General features: G+C 38.4%; 1 protein-coding gene across 2 annotated transcripts in view; it reads right to left on the bottom strand.

Moving 5' to 3' along the window:
* Positions 1-21,318, bottom strand: part of LOC131054538 (epimerase family protein SDR39U1 homolog, chloroplastic) — a 296,281-nt gene that overhangs the window by 75,999 nt on the left and 198,964 nt on the right. For both annotated transcript variants that reach the window (XM_057989068.2, XM_057989067.2), the window contains one exon: positions 16,077-16,137. In XM_057989068.2, coding sequence (XP_057845051.1) covers positions 16,077-16,137 — 61 coding nt within the window. The remainder of the gene's footprint in view (positions 1-16,076; positions 16,138-21,318) is intronic.

Here is a 21,318-nt window from a genome sequence, read left to right on the forward strand (position 1 = left end):
AGGCCATCCTTCTAGCGCCAATTCTGTTGACGTGTATTTTGTACACAATCATACACAGAATAAAATACCCAAGGGTACCTTATCCTCTCTTGAATAAAGTCTCTGATTGCTAAAGATGTCGCAAAAAAGGATCAATCAGGGTGACTCCAATGTTCTTTTATGTAGGTCTCTACGTGTGGATAAGCACCAGTGGTCGTTGTGAATGCTGTTTCATCAAGGGGCCTTACATCCTCCAAGCTGTAGGAACAAGATTTCTCTAAACTAACAAATTCTCAAAAAGATCAAAGGGTAGAGTTTGCAAGGGATAAATTCTAATCTAATCCTAAGAATGACCTAATGTAGGCTAGACTTCGCAAGATTCTACCAATTTCAATATTGCCATGAAATAACAACCCAACCGAAATTGATGCGATCTTCTAAGGTAACAAATGATTTTTCAATTCATCAAGGATCATGGACACTACCACAAAGGCACATATCCAAAGCTCAATGACGATTGAAGGTTTAAGTAATTCAAGTCTCTCCAGTTGACCACACAAGGCGTTCCCACAATCAGTAAGAAGCTAGTGGTTTGGAACGTGAATCTCACCAAAATCAAGCCCAACACTTAGTCCTTCAAACTTAAATACTACTTCGACTGAGAATGATTCAAGAAAGTAAACAACCATGAAGATAGCCACAAGAATTGCAATAAAACACCATAACTTCAATATTTTATTGATCTCAAAGCCAAAATAGACAACAATTGCTTGAAATTCCTTCTTCAAACTCAATCTTGCTACAAAATAACTTTCTTCTCTCCAAAAGCTCTAAACTTCTAACTATTTCTTATTGCTCTATTTCTAATTCTATTTTCTAATTACAAAATGAAAATGAGTGAGGGTATATATAGCATCCTCAATTACAATGAACGGCCCAGATCAAAAGAAGATCAATGGCTGAGATTTTGACACCTAAACCCTAATTAAGGTTTTATTACAAAAGTTCCCTTTTTATTGCACAACATTAAATGCATAGTCAAATATTTAATTTGGCACAAAAATCTAGGAAACATAGACCAATGACAATTAAGGTGCCATGTCATCTATAACAACCTCTCTTCTAGAACCTTATTCCCTTTCCAATGCTCCTTTTTAGCATATGCAATGAATCTAGACACGATTCCCTCAATCTCAGCAATAGGAATCTCAGGAAGATTCCTCATTCGTTCTTCCAAGTGAATAATCTGATCAAAGGCCTTGAGAAGAGCTGCGTCCCATTCAGGTTCGAGTTCCTTAATTTTCTCAATCAAGAGCATAGTAGCAAACATTTGATCTCTTTGCTCATCTGTAATCACATTCTCATCTTTGCAAAAGATGACCTTGACCCTTTCTTCCAATTCTTGAAGATCCACATCTGTCTCAACTTCGATCCTTCTGCCAAGAATAGTACATAAAACCCCAAACACCTTGTCCTGGATCGGATGGATGACCTCCTCCACTTGATTGCATTTGGTGCTGGTGTCCTCGAAGAGAACTTCCTTCATCTGGAGTAAAGTAGACCACTGGAGTAAATTATGAGCTCCTCCATCCATTATTTTTTCTTGTGCTAAGATCTTTCTTGGTGTTTGCCTGATTACTTGCAGAACAGGGATGATAACATCTTTAGTATGAGCAAAGGCGGCTACCGTTATCATTAGGTTGTGGATGATCTCAAGGACCTGGATAGCCCGATGAATGGTCTGCATCATTCTTGTCGCAAACTCAACAGCAACTGTATGGGATTTGTCAATCCAAGAGCTCATAAGCTGGACCAAGCTCTTAACTTTCTCTGCTTCACCAACTGATTCAAGGGGAAGTGCCTGCACAAGAGATACTGCTAGATCCTGCCATCCCAAAGGCTGACTGAGGTGGCTAAAGTAGCCTCTCCAAGCACCGACCTCTCTCTCAAGTTTTCTATTCTTTTCCATTTCTTCTTTAAGTTTATCTTTAAGTGCTTCAAATGAATCAGTTGCCTCATCCAATGCCTGCTCGGTGGTGAGTGGACCAAGCTCAACGGTTTCTACATCATATTCTTCTGCAAGGATCTCACCTTTATATTTGTCCACCGTCGGTGTAGCTATCTGCAACTTCCTGGACCCTGTCTCATCTCTGATCATCTTGGACATTTTGGTGGCCTTCTTCTTTTCTGTTACTCCTTGAGAATCTCTAACAAGGCTATCTAAATCAATCACATTATCTTCGTCTTCGATCACAATCACCCTTGTTAGTCTCTCCTTCAACCAATCTGGAATGGCGGACCTTGTCTCTCTAACTTGTATTTCTTTAGGTAGTGACTCTTCTTTCCTGAGAGGAGACGTCGCTTCATCGTCATTCTGGTCTTCATGTAGCTCATTGACCTGGGGAGATTGACTTGATGAACGTTGAGATGCCTGTCCTTCTTCATGTTTATCATTCTGAACCATTGACTCCATAGATTCCTCAACTTCAAGTGTCCTCTTCTCTTGTCGAGAAGATGTGCCGGATGAGCGATCTCGATTGGCCTCTTGCTTCTTGGAAGATTCTCTTTTCTCAGGTCTTTCTTTCCTCTTCGCACCTCTATGATGAGGATTGCCTTCACTTACGCTTTTGGGGTGAGGATTGCCTTCGCTTGTGCTTCTAGGATGAGGATGGTCCTCACTTACGCTTGCTCCTTCTGCCGACCTTTCCTCCAAAGTAAAAGTCATTGATATATTTTGCTCTCTCAACTTTTGATGTTGCACATCAACCCATCTGCGAGTACAGGACAAAACTGGAGCCATCAAAGTTTTCAAGTCCACAACCTCAGGTTCATTCCAATTTACTGCCTTGTCCTCTCTATCATAAGAGGATTGGAGGTGCCTGCCACTGTCTTGAGCTTGATCGGCCACTCTGTAAACTTTGCATTTCCTGATGAAATCCAAAGGCAATCTGGAATGCATCTTTCTTTTCACTTCCAAATCATCTGAGAGATTCATCCAAAAGTCCTCTACCTGACATTCATGCTTGTATTTTCTACCAACTGTATCTTCTATATGCCCATAAGGATCAAAATTCTCTCTCAATGAAAAGAATGAAAATGAATATAAGGCCAACTCCCTTTCTGCATCATCTAAAGCTGGAGCATTAGGACATACCTCAACTGAATTCCCTAGTATGATAGGTACAGGAATCCCATTTCCATGCCTGTGTCTGAATGCCTTCGCATAAGCTGCCAACTGCCTAGTCACCTCAAGTAGTACTATCCTGTCTGTCGGATATCTCGGCAACATGTATGGAGGTGAAGGACACCCATGAACTCTAATATATGTAAATTTCTGGAATTGGATAAACCAAGCACCATACCTCTTTACAAGTTCTTGTGCCTCCTGAGACAGCCGATTATGAATCCCGCCTTGCAGTGTCCTGGTGATATTCATTGTGAAAGTATCATTGACTAACTTGTAATTACTCCCAGGTGGATGATGCAAATGAACATAAGAGTCACAAACTCTGACTTCTCCAGGTCCTCTTCCAATCGATCCTCTGTGAGGTAGTCCTGCATATTCAAAACTCCTGATCAAGGCATACATGATGTACGAGCTCATGTGGAAGGATTTAGTAGCTTTCAGTCTTCTCAACTGTACGTCCAAGCAATGGCTAATAATTCTAGCCCAATGAATTGTTCCTTTTCCTTGAACTATCACTTGGATGAAGAAGAACATCCACTTCTCAAAATAGAAGGCTTGAGGAGCCCCTGTAACTCGATTGAGTAAGGTTATCAAATCTCTGTACTCCTCCTGGAAGTCGATCCTATATGGTGTGTTGGGAATCTTGCTCAGGCGAGGACGACTTTTGAGTAGCCAATTCTTGTTGATGATGCTCAAGCAAGTATCTGGATCATCTTCGTACATGGATCTAGCTCCTTCCAAGCTTTTGTAAATCATATCCTTATGTTCTGGTAGGTGAAGAGCTTCACTGATAGCCTCATCTGAAAGATAAGCCAAAGTGTTTCCTTCCTTGGACACGATCGATCTTCACTGTGGGTCATAATGGCGAGCACACTCGATCATCAGCTCATGGCACTGGACTGTTGGAGGGAAGTCGGCCGCCTTGATAATGCCACTCTCAATTATTCTCCTTGCGACAGGTGATGGCTTTCCAATGTAAGGGACCTCTCGAAACTTCTTCACACTGAAGTTTCCCAAGTTGGTATCTCCAATGTTGCTCCATTTTGACACAATCTTGGTCTCCATTTCTTCATTCCTTTGATCTTCCTTCATGAGGGTTGGACGACTGGTGGATGCTCCTGGCTTTGGGGTCGCCATCTTGACACCTACACAACATTTCATAATGAGTAACATGCTTCGCAATGTAGAAATATAGATTAGAAAGAGTTTAAATCTAGGAAACTTCATGATAAATCCTTGAATTATCATTTCCTAAATATGACGATGCAATTGGAAATTCAAAATTTCAAAATTTAAACAAGGGAGATCTTCACCATACCTTTCTTTGAGAACTATCTCTAAAAAAGATGCAAAAATTAAGAAATTTGCTACGCAAAATGAAGATCGAAGTCTTCTAGCAAAGGCACCTCCCTCATCAACTTCACCACCTTGTGGGTCTTCAACGTCTTGGGGAACAATTCGCTCCACCTCCAACGAAGTTCGCACTCCTTCTTGGATGAGATTCGCACTTCTCCTTGGATGAGATTTCGCTCCTTCTATTGCTTCTCCAAATCGCACTTAAACAATGATTGAATGATGGATCAAAATGTTTCACAATAACTTTCTTATATAGGCGCTCACCATTATACTCTCCCATAAGCCGACTTGGTGGAAATGAAGCAAATAATAAACAAAATTAAATAAAAAGGAGGCCGACCTTTATAAAATATTTAAAATAAAACCCCAAGCGCACTCCTTTCCTTTAATAATTTAATTAATTAATTAAATGCCTTTGCAATTAAATTTCGATTTTTTAAAAGGCTAAAATTAATTATTAAATACCATGCGCACTTATTAAATGTCAATTTAATTTCAAAATGTTTCAAGGTTTTATCGAACTTGGCATTTAATGCAATTTGAATGATATTGGCGCCCAAGCATGGAAAACAATAGATATTAACAAGATCGCTCTGGTCCCTTGGAGAGGGATAGGAGCGCCCCTTCATTTTGGCCTTGTATCTCTCGCTTCTCACGTTCCAAGTCTCATCTTGGATGTCCAAAATAGCATTCTTGCTTGGCATTTGGGGTTTAATTTATTTCATCTTTGGAAGGAACTTGTTTTAAAGCAATTTCGCCCTGGTCCTTGACTGAAGGATAGGAGCAATTTTATTCTAGACCTCATACTTCTTGCCTTTTACGTTCGAAATTTCTTCCTTTACGTCCAAAATGGGGTTTTCATTGGTGACTTTGAGTTTCATCTATTCAATTTTTTTTAATGAATGCTCTTTAGAACCATTTTCGCCTTGGTCCCTTGGTGAGGGACAGGAGCGATTTCATCTTTTTGTCCTTGATCCTCATTTTCCAAATTGTCAATTTGTGATGTGAGGCAATCAATGATCCCTATTGTTCGCTTAATGCATGTTCAATTCGCCCTCTCAAGACAAAACGAGTCCTTCTGGTCCTCCAGTGAAGGACAGGAGCGAATTTTATACTTGAGCCAAAAATTGTCAATTCTTGTGGATGTTTCCTTGTCCATCGTTTTCCAAAAGGCGTTTCTCATTTCGTAAAACCTTGCCTTGGCGTGATTCTGGAGGGAGATGCTTGATTTTATAGAAATCGCCCTGGTCCTCCAGTGAAGGACAGGAGCGAAATTTAGTCCATGGCACAAATCCTTAATCATATCAACATCAAATTCTCTTCAAGGCGTAAAACATTGTTCCTTATCCCATCTCGAGTCTTGTAAACGACAGTAGCACTTCAAAATGTTAGGCAATCAGGCAAATTTGAAGATTTCGCTCTGGTCCCTGGGAGAGGGACAGGAGCGCCTTAGCCAATTTCATCAAATGCTTGTGGTCTTTGCAACTTCGTTTTTCTTTGAGGCATTCCAAATATCATTGCCATCATGTGTCTAGGCTCGGACTTGTCCAAATTTGGAGAGGGAGGCTAGACAATCTATATTTCGCCCTGGTCCGTTGGAGAGGGACAGGAGCGATCTTGCATTTATAAGCTCACTTGTGTTTCGCCAACTTTCAAAATTATCTTCAACGGGGTGATCAAGCCTTCCTTCCTTTATCTCAAACTAAAAACTCGCTTTAACTTTGCCAGAAATTTGCCTTATGAGGAGATCGCTCTGGTCCCTTGGAGAGGGACAGGAGCGCCTTGGCCATTATGGGCTCACTTTGCGTTTTGCAACCTTCAAAATTATCTTCAAATGGAGTGACTATGCCCTCTTTCCTTCATATCAAGCTTGAAATTCGCTTTGCCTTGGCCAAAAACTTGTCTTGAGGGAAAATCGCTCTGGTCCTTGGGAGAGGGACAGGAGCTACCTTCGAAATTCGTTCTGGTCCCTTGGTCAAGGACAGGAGCGCCTTAACCAATTTGGGTTGATTTTCAACTTCGTAGACGGCTCAAGTTATATTCAAAATTGCAAAGCATTCTTCTCCTGACCTCCTTAAATCGCAAAATCACTTAAATCTTGTGTGGACAACGCAAGTTTGGAATTCAAGCTCTGGTCCTTCAGTGAGGGACAGGAGCGATTTTTGTCATTTTAGCATATTTTCTTGTTAGTTGGTCGCTCAAATTATATTCAATGGACAAAACATGCTCTCCTTGATCTCTTCCAATCAAAAAATTGTCTTGGTCCTGCAAGGACAGTGCAACTTTGAAAAACAAGCTCCGGTTCTTCAGTGAGGGACAGGAGCGATTTTGTTCCTTAGGGTCAAATCTTCACAATTTTCATCTCAATTCTCCTTTGCTGGGAAAGATATCATCATTTTGCAAGCTATGACCAAGAGCCCAAATCCAAAAAAAATGTCCAAGAAGGTGTGTTTGAGGAAAATCGCTCTGGTCCCGAAGAGAGAGGGACAGGAGCGAACTTGTCTTGAATCTTCAAAATTCATCACAATATTCAATTTACGTCCAATTTCTTCTCCCGGAGACCCTGCATAAAACAAATTAAACAAGTCAATAACCAATTTGCACTAAATATCATTTTCGCCCTGGTCCCTGGGTGAGGGACAGGGGCGATTTCACCTCTGCAGGCCAAAATATCCACATTTTTGGTCTTTAATCACTTGACAAGGCAAAATTAAGTTATCTCCAAGGCTAGGGGCCAGTTAGTAAACCTTCAAAAATTTGGTCAAAATTCACTCGGACAAAATTGCACAATTCCATCATTGAAATGCTAACACTTTAGACCTAACTTGAATGTGCCCTCAAAATCTTAACTGGACCCATCCTGAGACAAACTTGACTTCCTGGCAGGCTCATCTTATTTCAAAATTGCAATCAATGCGAGGGTGCTTAATAATCTGTCAAAATTGGACTGGACTTTGACTTGAAAATATCAAAGGAAACCCTAAGGCTTAACCCTAATCCAGACGACTCACTCATTTAATTCAAAACCCTAAAGCAGAGAGAAGAACAGGCAAAACAAGAGCAAAAAGAGGGGGTCCCCATTTAATGGGGTGATGTGTGAAATGGTCACAACAGGTAGGTAGGAGAAATAATATAATAGTCCACATGAGGTGGATCACCCACTAAATGTGGAGTGTAACAACAAGATCACACCATTAAAGGTGGAAATTCTCCTACACACACTATCCCAATGTGGCACAAACACCCAAGTGTCTCATACCCAAACTACTATGAAATGCATTTCCTAAGTAAACTTAAGTAAAGTGTAATAATATCCATGATGAATAATTATTTACACCAACACCCCCCCTTAAGTGCAACTTACGGGAAAGCACTTAAGTCTACAATGCAACTAAGCAATGCAAGATGGGTCCCGGCTACTAGGCCATGTTAGGTACCCATGTACAAATGCAAATGCATGAAAACCAATGCAATGAAATCTCTCACAAAGTGGGGAAAGAGAGAAAAACCCAATGGGAAAAAACCCTCCCCCAAAAGAGAGATGAAAACATACAAGAGAACTCTCATAGAAGAATGTGAAGGACAAAACCCCATGTGAGGAAAAAGTCCCCCCCATATGAGAGAAGAAGAGAAGCTAGGAAGCCCCCCCTCAATGTGGAATCTGCACCAATGATAGAAGCTCGATGTATGAAGAAACTGCTCCACGAACGTCGAACAATATTCCTCCCCTTAGGAAGAAACAAAACCAAAGGTGTATCCATGAAGTCTCCCCAATCATGAAGGGAAGATGTATGAAGAAAACTCATGATGAAAGGAATCTCTGAAAACTGCTCAAGTGTCCCCATGTCGATGCTGAAAGATACCCCCTCCAAAGGTGGTAAACTATGCGACACTGCTGAAAAAGGCACTCCAAGATCTAGTGGAGATGAATGTAGAACATGTCCCAAAGACTCACATGTCTCCTCAAAAAATAAAGAGACCTCCTCCAACTGTTGTACATAAGTATCCACAATCATGTCAACCTCAAAAGAATGATCATGTAGAGAATGAACAAGAGGGTCAGAGTGTTCCCTCGCAACAATCGAAGAAGGATCACCTTCATCAAAGAGAAGATGAATGTCATCAATGATGTCTCCCAAATCTGCAATGTAGGATTCTATAAATAAACCTGCAATGTTTGTCAAGTAATCATCCCATGAATCTGAAGCTGGAAGACAATGAATATCCTGTTGCACTGAATCACATGAAGGCAAAACTGTCGCACTATCCGCATCATCAGGTGCAATAGGTGATGTGATATCAATATGAGGAGATGAAATACAAGACTCAAGAACGGGTTCACATGTGAGAATCCCCATGTTCAAGTGCCCAAAATTCTCCTCAAAATCTGAACCATCACAAGAAGTGTGATCAACATGTGTAGAATCATCAAATGTGAAATCATCATCATCAACAAAATCTGAAAAGAAGTATAACCGAGATGCATGATCAACCACCCCAGTCGCAATGATAGCTCTACTCTCCAAATCTCTAATGAAAACTGACTTAGGTGTGAACTCCACAACTCTCTTAGTTGCGCCATGTGTGATTTGATAGATGGAAAGGAGATTGTTTGTCAAGTGGGGTACACACAACACATTATTGAAGGAGTTATCCCCAATGTCAATAGATCCTTTCCCAATCACATCCATGTATGTATGATTGCCCATCAAAATCTTCGGCATGGTGCAAGGCTCAAATGTAGAGAACATAGACTGTGAAGATGCCATACAATGAGAAGCCCCTGAATCTAGAAGCCATCTCTCTGAATCATGACTGGTAGTAGCACAAAGAGCTTTTCCTTTTCTTGTCCCAAAAGAGTGAGCCTTCCCACTTGTAGAAGCCATGAATGCTTGCCCTTTTCCATTTGAATGTGAGGAAGTGGAAGTTGATGAATCATCCTTCTTGTAGACATTAGGCAAATCAATGTTATGCTTTTTGAGGATATGTGTGAGCTCATCAATCTTCTTAGAATGACAACGATGCTCCTCATGACCAACCTTTTTACAATAGGCACAAGTAGGTCTCTCCCTCTTTGGTGAATTATCCCTCTTGGAAGAGGATGTATCTCCTTGTTGTGGAGAAGATGGTGCTTTGTCCTTAGGCTTTGATTGCCATTTCTTCTTGTTTGAGTTGTCCTTTCCTTGATTTCCTTTGTTCTCTTGATTTGTCACTAATGCTTGAGACTTAGAAGCCTTAAGAATGCCCCATGCTTATCAACTTAGTTTGTTCCATCATCAACATTTCATTGAAAGCATCAAATGTAGGCATTGTGTAGCTTGAACCCATTGTCATCCTATGGGTTTGGAAACTAGAAACAAATGTTGCATATTCTTGTGGAAGCTTGCCTATCAAGTTGAATATCAATTGAGTATCCTTCTTATCAATGCCACAATCTTTGAGTTGTGCCCTCAACTCATTTGCCTTAGTGACATAATCTTGTATAGTATCAAAGTTCTTGGGATCCAACATGGTGAGATCACTATCAATTTGATATCCCCTAATCTCATCAACTTGACCATACAAGTCTTGAAACTTTTGCCAAGCATCCTTGATTAGAGTACATTTCTCAATATGAAAAATGAGATCCTTTGATACATACTTTCTTAAGGTACCAATTGCCATGATATTTTTAGTGAGCCAATCCAAGTGACCAACTGGATCAACCTTAGGATCAGCGGGAGCAACAATAGTTCCATCAATGTAATGAGTTAGTCATTTTTCCATAAGTTTACTCCATGCATCAATTTTCCAAGTAGCATAATTATGAGGAGTTAAGAGAGGAAACTTAGAAGAACCCATAGCAGCAAAAAGGAAGGAACACAAAAGCACAAAAGCACAAGAGACACCCCCCCAAATTAACTCAATCAAAGTACCCACCAAAAATGATGATTTTGGCACTTTATATGTAGTGCGTGTACAATAGGCCACTTGCAAAACAAGGCTAAGTGGACTTCTGATTTCAATTTACAACTTCTCAAAATGAGATCTAAGAGACTTAAACAAATACTGCTAGTGATCTAAACTGAGATCCAAGCAAAATGCAAGTACCAAATATGCCAAAAATGGCCAAATAATGAAAGTACAATTTCTACTTAAAATTACTGCAAACAAATAGCAGATTATGAAAGTAGATGAAAAAACATGCACTTTCAAAAAAAATGGCACCTGAAAAGGAGTCCATATGAGCCCAAATGAAGCCTCCAAAGTTGTAAAAATCAGGATTTCACAATTTCCGAAAAACCTGTATCCGAGAAATAGAAAAATCCTGCACCATTGTACAGATCACGAAATTCTACCCCAAAACAAAAAACAGTGCTCAAAAAAAGGAGTTCGAATGAGTGAGATATCGCTATTTGAAAATCGCCTGCAAAATTATAATTTCTGGAAAATTTTCGTCGCGGCTTCAAACTTCAAATGCCTCTAGATTTGGCCTCCGAAGTCCGATTTGGATGAAACAAAAGGCAAAACTGACTTTCTTGGACCTCCTCAATCCAATGGTAACCTCAGATTTGATCCATCAAGCTTCAATAATAACCTGCAATAGAAAATTCCAAAATGCAAACCCCAAATAGCATCAAATTTCTCTCAATTGGCAAACCTATGACACTCTAATGGCTATGATACCATGTGAGATTTTGCCAAGATCAAGATGCAATGGAAAGCACAAATAAGAGAGAATAGAATAGATGATAGAAATAAACTATATTCTATCAAGATGAAAAATATGATCAACTGGATCATTAAGCATTACATACAATGAATATAAGCCTGCTTATATAGGCAAGGCTATATGGATATGTGAGCACACAAACATGACATGTGGCTCAATAAGAAACAAGGGTAGGTAGGAAATAGGTGTGGGTAGGTAGGAGAAATAATATAATAGTCTACATGAGGTGGATCACCCACTAAATGTAGAGTGTAACAACAAGATCACACCATAAAAGGTGGAAATTCTCCTACACACACTATTCCAATGTGGCACAAACACCCAAGTGTCTCATACCCAAACTACTATGAAATGCATTTCCTAAGTAAACTTAAGTAAAGTGTAATAATATCCATGATGAATAATTATTTACACCAACAGACACCTTCACCATGTACCTGACTAGACTTATACAAAATGAGCTCCACACAAGGGTGTCACCGCAGGCCAGGGCTGTAGTGCAGAAATTTGGGGCCACGTATCTGCAATTTCCAAAGTTCACCTATATCAGGTAACAAGGATTCATGTACCAGCCGTATAAACTACCAAGGTATCCATCTGACAAAGCTGGTGTTGCTGGAACTGCTGAGACAGCTGACAGCATATGACCAAATCTAGAAGAAGAAGAAGAAGCTGACCATCGAATTTCCTATTGTCCTAGGTGACTGAGGAGGTGTGCCTGAATTTGGCAGCAGCTAAGAAAGCAGCAGAGGAGTTGGCATTCTATCGCCTACCATTTTATACATCCAGGTCTTATTACAATCCCTATCGTAAAATCAAGAAGGTTGCCAGATTAAAATTTGTGCATAAATTTCACCTCGAGGATTATTGGGTAGGTGCCAAGGATGACCTTGAAGTCAGGAAGAAAATGTATTCTAGGCTGCCCCTTGACACCAATGAAATAGGCGAAATAATCCAAGTGCGGATCAAGTGAAGGAGGATTCGGACCTAACGCAACCAAAATTCAAAAAGGTGAAAGATCAACCCATTTAGCTTCCAGATTGACCAGAGCCTGGAATTGATGATCTGGACACTCTAGCCACACTTGTTTTGAAATTTACCAAACACTGGGTTGATAGGCATATTAGAAAAATGAGGAAGGAAATGTCTGCCTAAGCTACTAGTTATTGGGAAATTTGGGTTCTCATAGTGAAGCTACCGAAGGATCTTCACAAGCTCAGGCAGAAGGAGAAGTTCGACAGAAAGGAGTCGAGCTTGACAAAGGAAAAAGTGCTCCAAAGAGGCCAAGGATGACAAGGAGGAAGGAAACCCAACCAGAGATTCAATAGGAAATTTCGCAAGAAGCCCAACAGGAAATCCAGCCGAAAGTTCAACAGGAAGAGCCACCGCAGAAAAGGGCAAGGGTGTAAAGGATGCAATCACCGGCTAGCTCTTCCAGCGTGCAGGAGGTAGAAATGTTTACTCAGAAAAATCTAGCCAATCCACTCCAAGATAATGTTCTTGACAGTGCCCCAGCATAGGATGTTCTTAGCGTCAACGCTACACATAGGCCCAATCAGCCAAGAATTGAAAGCAAACAACTTCCTCACCATCCAGAAGAGCCACACCAAGATAGCTTCGTAGAGGCCATCCTTGGAGAGATGGAAGAAGTTTCATTGGAGCATGAGCAGATAGAGATTCAGAATCAATCCATTCCTGCTCCTGATTGGCTGAAAGATAGATTAAGAAAGGAGCTAGAAAAAAGAAATTGATCTAGCACAGGAATTTGAAGAGCTTTTGAAAAGAATGGATCAGCCAGTAGAGAAGAAGACTCCCCGGAAATTCTCCAAGGTCGTGAGGGATGAATCTGAATCTCGGACTTTGCATATAGTTGAGCCTGTAGCAGATAAAGACAGGAATGAGATCACGCCAGAGGACTACGTGATCAGACAGGTTGATCTAGGGCGTGCTTCCACAAGGCAAGTGATAGAAGACTTTGAAAGATCTTCCCTGGCTATGAGAGAAAAGATGCAAAAAACAAAGGCAAAATGCAAAAGGTTGAAGGAAGAAAATAGGGCCTTGTGCGAAAATATCAGGAGGCTCGAGCAACCGCTCAAAGAAGCAGATCCATCTTTTATTCATCCTTCCTCTCTCCCTAAGGAAGTCGTTGATGAAACATAAGTAATTAGGGAAATGGCCCTGAGTTCCAAGGAATGGGTGGAAGACGTCTTTGCTGCAGCTGGAAAGTTCATTGAAGACTTAGCTCGTCTTCATTCCAGATTTGTTGTCCTTCTGAATAGATTGGAGGTAGAGGAATGTCTATGGGAGGATGTTCACATCTATTAGGACTTGACCATTCCGCGACTCAGGGCTCTAATGAAAGTTCCGAAGCAAACACTAATTGATGGGAAAGTAATTCAGGAGAATGAGATTTATGATTTTTCCCGATGGTTCTGCATCGTTTGCTCCGAAAAGAATGTCTTCGAAAGGTTTAACATGGAGTCTTTGACTTTAAAAGACTCAATTAGAAGGGTGCAAGAAGTTATCGGCATGATTGAAGCACTGTTCACAAAGAAGTTGAATGAAGATAGATTAACTGTCAACTTCGTGAGAGCTCAGTTGCATGAGTTTTTCTTCGTAGGTTCATTTTCAAAAGAACATTTTGAGAATGTTTCCTCATTTTCTAGCACAATGAAGAAGGTGAGAGAAATGAGAGTAGAATGGGAGAACTTCTTCCCCAAGAGCGAAAAGGAAATCACCTTGATGGAGTTCGATATTGAGAGTGTGTCAAGTGTCTCCGTAAGAGAACTAGAAGCCGTCATCGCCAAATTCATCACTTAGGCAATTAAAGAGCGAGACAACGGTCGCCCATTCCTGAACGAGAATCTTTTGACCGAGTAGTGGTGGCAAACTTATTGTTGGAATATTTTGACTAGGCGACGGCCGGTCAATGCATGTTGATTGCATGAAGAATCTTTTGCATGCACCCGCCATATTTATGATTTTATGATAGATTCCTTCCGTATGTCGCCATCGTATGGAGGAGTGATGGGCATTTATGTCTACATGAACATTTTGCATGGGGAATAATCACTGTATGTTGGGCAAACATGATGTAAGTGGTGCATTTAATGCACAAATGAATGCCATTCTAGGCATGTTTGAATTAATTGTATATGGGTTTCATGGGCATTAATTGTTGATCCCACCTTGTTGCATCCTGTGTGGGGAATCTTTTAGGGTGAAACCCTAATTAGGGTTTACATGTCCTCATGGCCAAAGGCCTATATAAAGGGGTGACCCCTCTCATTTGTAGAGGGAGGAAAGATTGATTTCTGAAATTGTTGCTATGAGTTTTGAAGCAGTCCACTTAATACATTGTTCATATTGTTGGTGTATTCTTGTGTTGTTTCAAGATTTGCATGGTCTCGCTCTCTTTTATTAGAATAGATTTGCTTTGGAATTTAGATGAACGGGATTTGATGAGATTGCTTGTTGTGAGATCTAAGCTCATACCTTTTGTTTGCAGCTGATTGTTGTTGACTTTGTAAGGTTGGTTTGAGCATTTATATGTGTCGGCTTAACTTCGATCATCGGGTGAATGTTGTTCTAATTAATGGCTTTCATTGGTGATCTGAAAAAACTATTACACGACCTCTGAAGATTGCACCACCTTCGTGTAGTTGTGCTATGCTGGCAAAGCGAAGCGTGGTTTGATTTCGCACAAGTGATTCTCATCTCTTTGTTCTTAGGATTAGATTAGATTTAGTATAGTTCTCTCTACCCTTTCCCATTTACTTTCTGCATACCTTAATCCAAAAAATACAAAAAAAGAAAAGAGCTTTTTATTGCAAATCATTCACAAAGTTATCCTTGAATCCGCAAAACTATCAGAATCTTCTTTGAATATACATAAGGCCCCTTGGATTACCAATAGAACACATCAACCGACTGAGTCACGTCCGTGCATAAAGGAACCTTGGAGTTAGTCGTTTGATCTTTTTTGCATTCTTAGCATACGGCCTAACCTTGATCAAGAGAGAGTGAAGTGACCGCTAGGCAACTTTATTATGTATGGATAGTGTTTAGAAGCCTTCCGCTAAACAATATAATAGTTTATCATTGTGTTGTGTTGAAAGTAATGTGTTAAAGTAATTTAGATAGTTTAATGTATTGAGTTTTTTTTTTAAATATTTGCTATGTTATTCTAGTGTTTAGTTGTATTTCCTTTGGATTCTTTGGTGGGGTGTTACATTTAGCAGATTGAATAGTAATTAATGAATATTGTAGGATTTGTATTGTAGTTTTGAGAATTCCTTTATTCGATTGGTAGTATCTTGTTTTTTTCACAATTCCAATTCTTTATGTGCACATTCTAGATGCCTTCTAGCCAGAAAGAAAGTGTGTGCAGTGTGTGCTTATTTATCATAAGTTAGGTCATTTGCTCCAGTTAGAATATCACAGCATATCTTATTTTGTGTAGAAGTTTTTTTGTAGCCCTTTGCTCAGACATGAGAACAAAAGGAGGGGTGTTTAATTTAGTTTAGTTTCTTTTGGATACTAAAATCCTCAAAGATATTTTGTGCATTTTTTAGAAGCTAAAGCTCAATTCTGTAAGTTCAAGGATTTAGTTTAGTTTTTAGTTACAAGGGAGCTTCCCTTTCAAATTTGGAGAAAGGTTGATCATTATATGTCATTCTATTTTGTGCTGTCCTAAAAGAGAGAAAAAAAAATACTAATATGTAGTTTGCTTATATCTTTGTTCTAAGCATTAAAGATAGACGTTCATCTAAAAGATCTTATTCTTAAAGAATGCACAATAACATAAAAACACTGTAGTAACATTTAGAATAGATATCTTACCATTGCTTTCCTGATCCAATAGGACCACCAGCAAACAAAAAGAAAAGTGGGATCATCTTAGCTGTCATCCAACAAGAAAAATAATTTATGCCATTAGCTGTCCTATCTAAAATTGTTTTTGCTCATAGTTTCAGTTACAATTTTAATGCCAAAAAGATATCTTTTTTTTCTAAAACCTTAAATTTCGCAAATAATTATTCATCAAAACCTTTAATGAACTCACTTAGAGTCAAACAAATGTTGAGATGTTATATAAAAAATATACTCACAATTGAAAAAAAAATAACTTATGGTAGGGTTACATCATAAACTATTTTATAAGGAATCAATCCAATATATCTTAATGATGAGATCCAATTCATCTAACGTATCGTTACCTTGATTACTTAATAGAATTAATCCATAATTTATGATACTTGATTCATTTACTGTGATTTATGCCCCTTTTATATGATCACAAATAAAAAACAATAATAGTGGGGGAGTGTAAAGATTTGGCATATCAACAACTTTTATAACTTAGTGTTCAAAAAAGTCACTTCTTTCATACAATGGAATTTTATGACTCACCAAATGGTAATGACAATTTCAACTAACAATTTGTAATGTCCCCTTTCGGGATTCACCTTGATTTAGCCATGAAACAACAATTCTAACATAAAGTGAGAATTGTAATACATTTGTAAATATAATTTCATTGATTTTAAAGACATTTTTCTATAATTTTTAACTCATATTGCTAAGAATAATTTCGAAAGCTGGAACTTATCTTGATGGCTTTCTCTGATTTATATACTTGAGATATGTGCTTTTATATTGTAGACTTCTGCTCTACTAGATAAATCCGAATCTGAAAAATAAATAGCTAATTCCCAAACAAAATGTTCAAATATTGATGACCTCTCTTAGGCCTTTGTTGACCCTTGGGCAGTGCTGATGGCTCAAATCACCATCAATAATCTGTAAGGCTTTAAGTGGGCTGAAATAAAAATCACAACCAATATTCTAAAGGTCTTTCAAGTGGGTCCCATTCCCTTTAGTGGAGCTGCTGCTAGAATCACAACCGATAATTGTGAAATTCCCAAACCTTTTCTAACTGCTGCAAACACTATTTTAGAATGCTTTAATTATAGGAATATGAATAATCATTGTGTGAGACCCTCAAAGCATTATTATAGGAATATGACTAATCATTGTGTGGGACCCTCAAAGCACTTGGGCAAGCTTAATCTACTATTAATAATTCTGAGTTTCTATTGAAGTCCTTTTTCTTAATTCTGATAGCTCAGTCAGATCAAAGACTCCCCACGTGGTATTCCATCCTTTATAATCTTCTATACACTTGACAAGTCACCCAATAAGATATACTATGGAGTGCTATATGAATTGACTGATTTTTAGTATTGCTTACAACTGATAATGCTACGGGGCACTTTGCTCTTACAGAGCAGATCCAAACTGGACTCCGGGAAACTAAAGGTATATTATTTTTCCCTTAATAATATTGATGTTATCTTGTAATTGATAAGGACCATGAAATATAACTGACGGACATTAATAATATTATTCAAAAGGACAATGCGTGGACTGGATAGTTTGATGTAATATCTGAAATACCCCTCAAAGTATACAGAATGATATTATTTCAATCTACGAATTCTATATACAGAAAATCGTGCTCCTTCTGGTATAAGACTACTTTCCTAAGAAATTGATATCTTGATTCCGGTAAAGGTTCTTTGAAGAACAATCCGACTGGATTAGAAAACAATAGATAAATTCCACCGAGGATAAAAAAATTAGAGATAGAGATGCTCCTTCTGCCACTGAAATGCCAAAGGCAACTACTCTTGGAAGAGCGAATGCCAAAATGGATAGGAGAATAAAAGATAGACTGAATTGATGATTGATGGACTGTGCTCGAACTTTATCTTATATCTTTGTGCAATGGGAAGGGATGCATTTTGAGAAACATGTCTCTTCTCTCCATAATTGGTTCGCACCTCTTCATAACTACATTGATCATACTAATGATTATTTTATCACCTCTTTAATCGCTGCCACATCTTTACTTATAATTATTGCTCATTAGACAACTAACAACCCAATTAGGATAATCACTGGTTTATGTTATTGTGACTTTATCGACTCCCTTAAATAATTCTCCAACGATATCCTATAAAATCGTAGCTCTCCTTGCATTAATCGTTCCTGTTCTCTTTTGACCGGTTAATGACTATTGATTAATTTGCTTATGTAAATTCGCTGCCTCTATTAATCGATGCTTTATCCAAAACATATCCAATCAGTGTTTGATGATTTATCAATCCTAATTACTTCTGTAAGTGCTTCATCGTATGGCTTTATAAATCAGTATATTTTTCCATTGCATATTAATATTCTCAATCTCCTTATCGATTCCTGATTGTGATCACTCCCTTATGAAGGCAATGGCTATCCGATATTGTCCTCTCTAATTAATATATGTAAGCTTATGTCGTTTATCCATAACATGGTGATACGTAAACTTGGATTGGAGAGTAAATGCTTCATGGATATCCACGTAAGTTACCTTTGTTCAGACTGCCACCTCTTGTACTGAGGTCAACGTCTTCATTAATTATATTGTCATCGTATCCAATTGTATTGATCTCCCATATAGAATGCCTTCCAAAGAAGGAGTGCTACGCATGTCTGATTGCTTACTACAAATTGGTATCTATAAAGGCCATACTTATCAAGAGGCTTCCTCTGTTCATCATATATTCCTCTGTTGATAGTTTTTGTAATCTTAAATCTATTGATTATTTCGTTCATCACAATCGCAATCTGGTTTAGCTTATACATTGTTATCTTTATATAGATAATGCAAGGAGCTTTCTCAAGTTGTTTGGTTCTAGAGATTTAGCATTTGAATTGGGGACATTACACAATGTGAGGGAAGATCAGAAAAAAAAAAGTGTTTTGCCTTTGTGTTGAAAGAAGTAGCTCCCTTATGCAAAAAAACAAATAAAATTGTGCACGAAACATACAATATTCAAAAGCTGTGAACTAGGGATTTAAAATGATACAGAAAAACAAACATGTGGTGGAATATTTTTAGTCTTCGCATAGGAAATAGTTTGAATAGACATTGAACACATTATGCAAAGATTTTTTTGCTTTTCAGAAAACACAGACACGCGTATGAATTTTAGAAGTCATTGTAGAGAACAAGAATTTATGCACAAAGACAAATCAAAGGTAACTGAAATAAACATTGATGCACAAGGTTTCACAAATTAGAGGAAGAGAATAGAAATGTAGAGAGAAAAAACTACCTTGTAATAAAACAACCCAATATAAAACCTAGATTTATCAATTGTTTTCGCAAAACCTGTAAACTCTTATAGAAGGCTACAAAACAGTGTTAAACAATGAATTCTAGATTACCGTTATTAAATCCATCAATAATATAAAAGACATACACAATTTGAATAATGAAATTGCATCTAGCATAAAATTACATTTTCACACTTTTAGCAATTAACTGAATTAATGATAAAGGTTGAGATGCTCAGACTGATATCTTGCACTCATGATAGCAACCTTATCTAATTCTAAGTTAGGCTTGACTATGGTGCTTAAAGCTTGAACACCCTCCATTTTGGCATCTTAAATTTGCCTTCAAAACCTGCAAAAACAAGCACATAGGACTGTCCTCTTGACAGCTGAAGCAAAGTTTGTTTGTGTTAATTATAGTCTCAGTCGTAACACTCAGAAAAAATAAATCTATCTCCTTATTTTTTATCAGCGCACAGAAACTAAGTCTGTCATGTGCAATTTAATTAAGATTAAATTTAGTTAGTATTAACTAACAAAATTGCTATGCTATGTTAATGCATCGTTGAGTTTACTTAAGGAAATGATCGCCGGTGTAGAAGGATCGTGGCTCCACACAGGGGTCACGACCCTATGTGGAACCACGTGGTTCCACATAGGATCGCGACCCCCTGTGGAGGCACAATCCAATGGAAGCAAATGATATATATACGCTACCCTCTCCATTGAATAAGAAAAAAAATTGATAGGAGAAAACAATACAGTGATCGGTATTAAAACATAATCATTTGTTTTCAACTGCAGAGGCAAATCGATAAGACTATTAAAATCGGTTTTACATTCCTTATATTCTACGCTAAAACCTTTAAACTAGTTGTCTCAGAATTCTGATTGCTCAGAAAATAATAACAGTCTATTTACATTTACATGGTATCAGAGCCTAACTACCTAAGATCCGAATAGACTAAAAGCGAAGTTTACATATCAAATCGAAGATTTCTAAAATGGCAAACACAATCAGATTCGAGGACAGACTCGAAGGAGCAGCAAATTTTGTGGCTTGGAAAGTCAAAATTATGATAGTATTAAAAGAGAACAAAGTAATCAAATTAATAAAAGAAGACAAGCCCGAACCTGCAGACGAACCTGAGAAAACTGTGTGGAATGAAGGAAATGATTAAGCTGTAAAAATCGTGATAGATGCAGTAAGGGATCACATAATACCACTTATATTAAAATATGACAACGCTTATGAAATGTTCAAAACCCTTGAAAGGATGTATGAGATAAACAATCCGAGCAAAACCCTAGCTCTAAAAAGACAGTTGAACCACATAAGTATAAATAAAGGTGAAACAATAAACTCATACTTCATGAGGATGGGTTCACTCAGAGATCAACTGCAAAAACTTGATTATCATGTCGAGAAGCAAGAACTATCAATGATTACTCTAGATGGATTACCTGAATCTTGGGAATCATTCAAACAAGGCATAAATGCAAGGGATAAATTTACAAAATTTGATCGACTAAGGGGTGACTGCCTCCTTGAGGAGTCAAGGCAAATGAAAGCAAGAAATCACAAAACTAAAGATGAGGACCTCCACATTTTGAATACCGACTCCCGTAAGAAAGGCAAGAAGAGAAACTTCAAGAAGAGAAAATCCCATCATGGGAAAAGCTTTCATAAGAAAGACATGTCAAAAATCCAATGTCATAGATGTGATCAGTACGGACACATGTCATTTAATTGTCCTGATAAAGTAAAACAGCAGGCATCATTCGCCAAAGTAGAGAGGAACACAGAACTTGAATCTGAGAAGTTTGTATTATATTCAGCACTATCAAGTCAGGTTTCAAACAAGTCTAACACTTGGGTGATAGACAGTGGATCATCAAGACATGTCACCGGATTCAGAGA

The sequence above is a fragment of the Cryptomeria japonica genome, chromosome 7 (genome assembly GCF_030272615.1).
Source record: "Cryptomeria japonica chromosome 7, Sugi_1.0, whole genome shotgun sequence".
Classification (NCBI taxonomy): domain Eukaryota; kingdom Viridiplantae; phylum Streptophyta; class Pinopsida; order Cupressales; family Cupressaceae; genus Cryptomeria; species Cryptomeria japonica.